Consider the following 6,219-nt stretch of genomic DNA (forward strand, 5'->3'; position numbering starts at 1 on the left):
ATGTTGAAGCCCCTGCATATTGCAGAGATCTCCCTGTGTACAGGATTAATCAAATACGAGTTTGAAATAAGGCTAGTTAAGTTTGTTTACTTCTGTATTTTTAGGACCTCCGAGCACTTGCCTTGCTGCTTTCAGTGCACACTCCCAAACAGCTCAATTCAGCCCTGATTCCAACTTTACAAGAACTTTTAAACAAATGTAGAGCTTGTCAACAACAGAGGAACTCATTACAAGAGCAAGAAGCCAAAGAAAGAAAAACTAAAGGTTTGCCTTCTATAATGGTGTCACTCTAACTAAGGTTTTACAAATTTTTACAAAATTAACGTAACATGTTTTCTTACCACTGCAGGGTGGGCTGCTTCTTGGCTCCAATCCCCAGCCCTACACAAGAAATATTATTTTATTGTGGAGCTAAAATTCTAGGCAATTGCATGAATTTTCTGTAAGGAAATAAACATTCATTAAAGTACTGTGTTTGATACAGAAATGGATAAAAATGTGAAAGGCCTATTACTTGGATGTAACATAGCATGTGTTCCCTAAGCGAGTTTTCCTTTTTCTTGCAGATGATGAAGGAGCTACTCCTGTAAAGAGAAGACGGGTCAGCAGTGATGAGGAGCACACTGTAGATAGCTGTATCAGTGATATAAAAACTGAACCCCGGGAGGCATTGACCCCAACAAGCACTTCAGATAACGAGACACGGGACTCTTCAATCATTGATCCAGGCACTGAGCAAGATCCTCCTTCCCCTGAGAACAGTTCTGTCAAAGAGTACAGAATGGAAGTTCCATCTTCATTTTCAGAAGACATAATGTTAGCGACGCGGTCACAACACACGGAAGAGCAGGCAGGAAATGGTAAATTTGAAGAATGCAAAGAATTTAAAGACCTGCAGACTTCCAAGGATTCCATTGGAGCTGAGGAGGACTCGGAGTTTCCTTCCACATCGATTTCAGCAGTTTTATCTGACCTCGCAGATTTGAGAAGCTGTGATGGTCAAGCCTTACCATCCCAGGACCCTGAAACTAGTTTATCTATCAGTTGTGGCCATTCCAGAGGACTTTTTAGTCATATGCAGCAGCATGACATTTTAGACATCCTGTGTAGGACCATTGAGTCTACGATTCATGTGGTCACAAGGATATCTGGAAAAGGAAACCAAGCTGCTTCTTGACATTAGATGGAGCATGTCTGCTTTTAAGTCGGTTTTTTTTTTCTTCCCCCAAAAATGCTGTTTGTATAAGTTTTGCTTATTTCTGTTTTGTGCTTCAGTTTGTCCAGTGCTCTCTGCTTGAATGGCAAGATAGATTTATATGCTTAATTCTTGGTCAGGCAGAACTCCAGATTTTTTTTTTTTTTTTTTTTTCTCCTTTCTCCCCCCCCCCCCCCTTTTTTTTTTTTTTGCATCTACCGTACACTTTCTTAAAGGGCAATCAGATAATGGATATGTTTTATGTAATTAAGAGTTCACTGTAGTGGCTTTCATTTAATATGGCTGTCTGGGAGAACAGGGCCTCCTTGCCCTGTATGATGTAATTTAAACTTATGGCATTTTTACTGTGTATAATATGGTGTCCTCTGTGCCAGTTTTGTACCTTATAATAGAGGCAGATTGCCTCAGATCGCTGTGGTTCTTATTATCAAAATTAAGTTTACTTGTATACTAAACAACCACAAGAAATTTGATTCTGTAAAGAATCCTCTTTAGCTGTGGCCTGGCAGTATATATATGGTGCTTTATTTAACAGAATACCTGTGGAGGAAATAAAGCACACTTGATGTAAAATTAATTGTTTTATTTTTATTGACATGATCAATTGCTATTCTGTGCACTTCATTAAACTGATTGTGATGACTTTTCATTTGTTTATAATACGTTGCTTCAGTCTTTGGATTTCTCATCAAAGGCAACTTCAAAAATGAAACAGCTGCCAAGAGAAATGATGATCAACTGTATATAAGTGATGTAAATCTTGGTCCTTTTCTGGTTGACTTTGCATGAATGTTCGGTCACACAGTTGAGGGACTGGTGGTTGTTTACTCTCCTCCCCCATGTTAGAATGTGAAGTGGTGTCAGAAGCCAGTGGAACTTTTCATTTCCCTGATTTTAACCCATGTTGGTCATGTTTTTCTCCTGCACCATTTGCACACTTGCTTCATTTTTCCCTGTGCTGCCCCTGGGACCTACTCCTTCTGGCCGTGCTCCCTCGCTTTCTTCACAGCTTCTGCACCCCCTGAAATGACTTTATCACCCTTCCCTGCCACATTTCCTCCTGCTATTTCTGGGCAATATCCATTTCCTATGTGATCTTTCGGACTGTCAGTGATACTGCTTTTAATATCTGATTAAACTCCATTTTCAGCTTCATTTTCCAGTTGCTTAACTCATTTTTCTATTGTCTTCCTAACACATCTATCTTGGCCTTTTTTCTTCCAAAGTCCTTCATTCTGTCTACCATTAATGTACCTTAGCATCATTTGCTTCTCCACGATTCTATTATGTGATGCTTTTGTGACTCCTCTTACTCTCTTTGAACCTCCTGGGTTTTTAACCTTCTGTAATTAATAATTTCTGTCTTTAAAGTTTACGCTTTATATTTCCCCTTTATTAGCACTTTTATTCCTGCATTTACAAACACTGTATTGATTCTGGTGAGTGCTTCAGTTGGTCTCCTTATTATTCAGACACGAAGTAATGATGTTTTCACTCTCTTTAGGAATAATTTTTACCCTTTCTGATCAACTTCTCCATAGATTGTAACTTCAGAGAAGTCAGAACTTCTACGTAATGCGTATCAGAATTCATCTGTCAAGTCTTCTACCAAGCCTACTGATCTGTGGTTGGGTTAAGATGTCTTTAGGAAGATACTCCCCTATCCATCTGAAAATCTTCAAGAGATGAAGCAGCCATTATAACCCTTTGGTGAGTAGTCTCGGTTAATTAATTACTCTTATTAAAAATGTGTGTCTCTGGGTTTTGGTATGTTGTCCAACTTCAGCTTTCAGCTACCGCACTTTGTTGGCTTTAGCTTCTCTTGCAGGCTGAGAGCACACCGTAATTCTGGTACTAAAGAATGTGTCTTTTCTGATGTTTTTCCCTCATTATTTTGACCCCCCTTTTTGAAGTATACCAAGTATAAACAGTATTTAATAACTTTTTCATGAATGACAGACAAGTAAGTAATGCACCCTTCTGTGTTCCCAGGTGAATGCTAGCCCGTCTGTGTTCAGCTGGTCACTGACCATTGACTAGGCCCTGTAAGTTATTTTTAGGATGTTTTCCCCTACAGACCTGTATAGGTGATTTGCAAATGCTACATTAGTGGTAATTTTCTATTTTATTGTCAATTATTTTCTCACAAATATGTAACTGGCCATTTAGAATCCTAGTAGAAGTCCATTTATAACAATTTTCCATTAACAAGGACTCTTGGAAGTTACAGTTTCACAGTACATGTCAGTGATGCGGTATGTTGGCTTTTGGTGGCTCTCTAAGCCGAGTACCTTTACGTGGTAAGACAGGCATTGTACACACAAGCTACGTCAGGCCAGCAGTTCCCTTTGCAGCCTCTTCAAAAAGCTGGATCAAATCTGACAAGATATTAAAAACCATGTTGGTTAGCTTCAATTAAATGATTATCCTGTAGTTCTAAACTGACTGAATTTAATACTAGCTTTTCTATTATTTTGCTCAAAAATTGTGTCAAGGTTACCAGAAGTATAATTATTCTTACTGCTCTTCCCTTACATTACCTCCCAATTTCCCCCTTGAGTATTCCTGCCATTTTTACTGGGAATTTTTTCCCAGTATTCAGTTTTTTAAACAAAAGCAAGCAGTACCTGCACAAACTTGTCTCCTCTTCCACATCCTTGTTTGCACCTGTTTATTTTTCTCTGGGTCCCTCATTTTACATGTTCTGTAAGTCACGATTTCTTCCATAGCATTCTATTCCCCTTCTTTTACTTTGAGTCAGTTTTCTGGTTTGTATTTCTTTGCCTTCAAGAATGCTTTTTCATCCTTGTCTTTGAAAACCCCACCTTTAACTGGCTGCCTCAGTCTCTTAAAACTTTTATTCTCTTCCAGGGCTCATCCCACCTCTTGTTTAATTGTTACGTATTTCTTCCTGGAAGTCCCACCTCCCATTTAACACCTTCAAAATTAAACTTTTAAAATACTTCCGCCGGCCTCGCTGTGCATAGTGCCCAACAGCCAGCCTCCACCTCCTGGACCCAAACTGTTAAGACCATCCTCTGTATTGGTTTTTGGCTACAGTCTCACAAATCTTGTCTTTCACATTTAATTATTTTCCCTTTTTGCTTTCTCGGAGACCAGGATGTTGTCTGGAATCTTACCACATTACAGAAGCGCTACATCAAAAGCAAAACTGTCTTTTCCCATTTCTGCTTTGTTGCTTCTTTCATACAGCTCACTCTCTGTCTGGAATGTCTTCTGTGCTCATCAGTCTCCTTAAAACATGTGAATGCCAGTAAGTTTGAGCATGTTTCCCACAAGATCTCTACATCTGTCTCCACTCCTGCCATTTACTCCTTTGGGAAAGATCTTAGGATAGGGAACTCTTCACAGGGATTAATTAAAAAGCAAACTATATTTACGATACTACAATTTCATTAGGTATGATATGAACGTATCATTATCATCATACTGTTATTAAATGATATGCAATTCCTAACTGTGCTCCATCCAGCTGAAGGGCTGAGGATAACAAGTAGTTTTAACATTCTTTGGTTTTATTAAACTCTTGGGAGAGTCTATGAGAAATTTTAGCACTTAAGGATAAAGTGTTTTGCCTCCCCAAGAGGATGACTGCCCCATTCATGCTATGGCTGGCTGACAGTGCTAGAAATCCTCCTGAAGGCTGCCTGCTACAAGTAAAATGAAATCCCTTTTTGAATTTTCCCAATTTCAAAATAACTGTGTGCAGAAATTGAACTTTCAGGTCAGCAATACAATACTAACGTCAGCTAAGTGCCAGCCCATACAGTGAAGATGGGAAGAGTGCACGAATGCTGGTGAAGCAAGAAGAAATGTCCTGGCTTTGACTGTAAGGACAGTCAGTCAGGGGCTGTTTGTGGGTGTGAAAGCTGTCTGTGCGTTTCTTACGCTAGGCTGGCCTACAAGCAGGATGAAAAGGTAGGTACTTCATGTCTTTAACTTAAGAAAGCTTGTGCATATTATCAGACTTACAGCTGTGCAGGCACAAGGGAACAAGAACACTAAAGAAGACATGTCATCTTCAGTTCACTACCCTTTTCTTAAAGAGGAAACGTGGAGGGGCTGGGGCTGTTCCTCCTTATGCAGTCTTGGACCTCCCAGCAGCAGCTGCACAGTTTTCTGGAGGTTTGGGCAGTCCCACAGCTGGAAGTCAGTGCTGCAACACTGGAAAAGCAAGTTAAGTCACTTCTTTTTTAACACTGATGATTGGCAGCGCGTCCAGTTGAATTGAATATTCCTGCTAGTGGGGGGAGACAAGAGAATTCAGACTAGCAAAACCTAATAGTAGTGGGCACTTGTGACGCTCAGATGGAAGGGGTTTTTCAGTTGGGAGCCAAAACTGGCAAGGCATGCTTCCCAGAGAAGTACTAGGGCTGTAGGATACACTGTTTGAAGAAACTTGTAATTAGATACAACGGCCTACTCTCAGATACTAAATTGTCACAAAATCTCTTAGATCATCTACCCACAAAACTGCTTAGCCTGATCTCTGTCTTAAACGTAGATTTCCTATTTTTATTTAAAGGTTGCCCCTTCATCAACCAATACTCTAAATCATTTTTGTATTCAAAATGTTAGGCTCTTTGTCTTTGAATATTTATCAAAGAAGGTAACTAGATTTTGAGCACTCAGAAAAACATGACACTTCTCAAGGGGCTGCTCTCCACCCTTCTCTGGACACCTAAAACGCAGACAATGCAGCACTTGGTAACCAGTCTGCGCGCCTGTCCTGTCACTGAGGTATTTGTTCTTGTTACTACAAGTCGCACCGAAGTTCAAAGGGGATAACTGACTGCAAACCTCCCAGGGAAAACCTCGCCTGTAGGAAAGAGCAGCACACCTTTACCTTCTGCATGATGCAAGTTGTGTGTGGTAAGGTTGCCATATGTTGGTATCCTGTAAAAATAAAATAATAGGACTTAACTTCTACACAGACTCATTTAGTTTAGCAGTATTGGTTAATGGAGAAAATAAACTGCATG

At 39.9% G+C, this 6,219-nt stretch overlaps 1 protein-coding gene across 14 annotated transcripts in view; it reads left to right on the forward strand.

Annotated features, from left to right (window-relative positions):
- The window catches only part of USP34 (ubiquitin specific peptidase 34), a 140,316-nt gene extending 138,527 nt beyond the window's left edge, over nt 1-1,789 (forward strand). For all 14 annotated transcript variants that reach the window (XM_041125311.1, XM_041125312.1, XM_030022504.2 and 11 more), the window contains 2 exons: nt 105-264; nt 567-1,789. In XM_041125311.1, the coding sequence (XP_040981245.1) occupies nt 105-264; nt 567-1,177 (771 nt within the window). In that variant the 3' untranslated portion in view covers nt 1,178-1,789. The remainder of the gene's footprint in view (nt 1-104; nt 265-566) is intronic.
- The last annotated feature ends 4,430 nt before the right edge of the window (nt 1,790-6,219 follow it).

Source organism: Aquila chrysaetos, chromosome 8, assembly GCF_900496995.4.
Source record: "Aquila chrysaetos chrysaetos chromosome 8, bAquChr1.4, whole genome shotgun sequence".
Classification (NCBI taxonomy): domain Eukaryota; kingdom Metazoa; phylum Chordata; class Aves; order Accipitriformes; family Accipitridae; genus Aquila; species Aquila chrysaetos.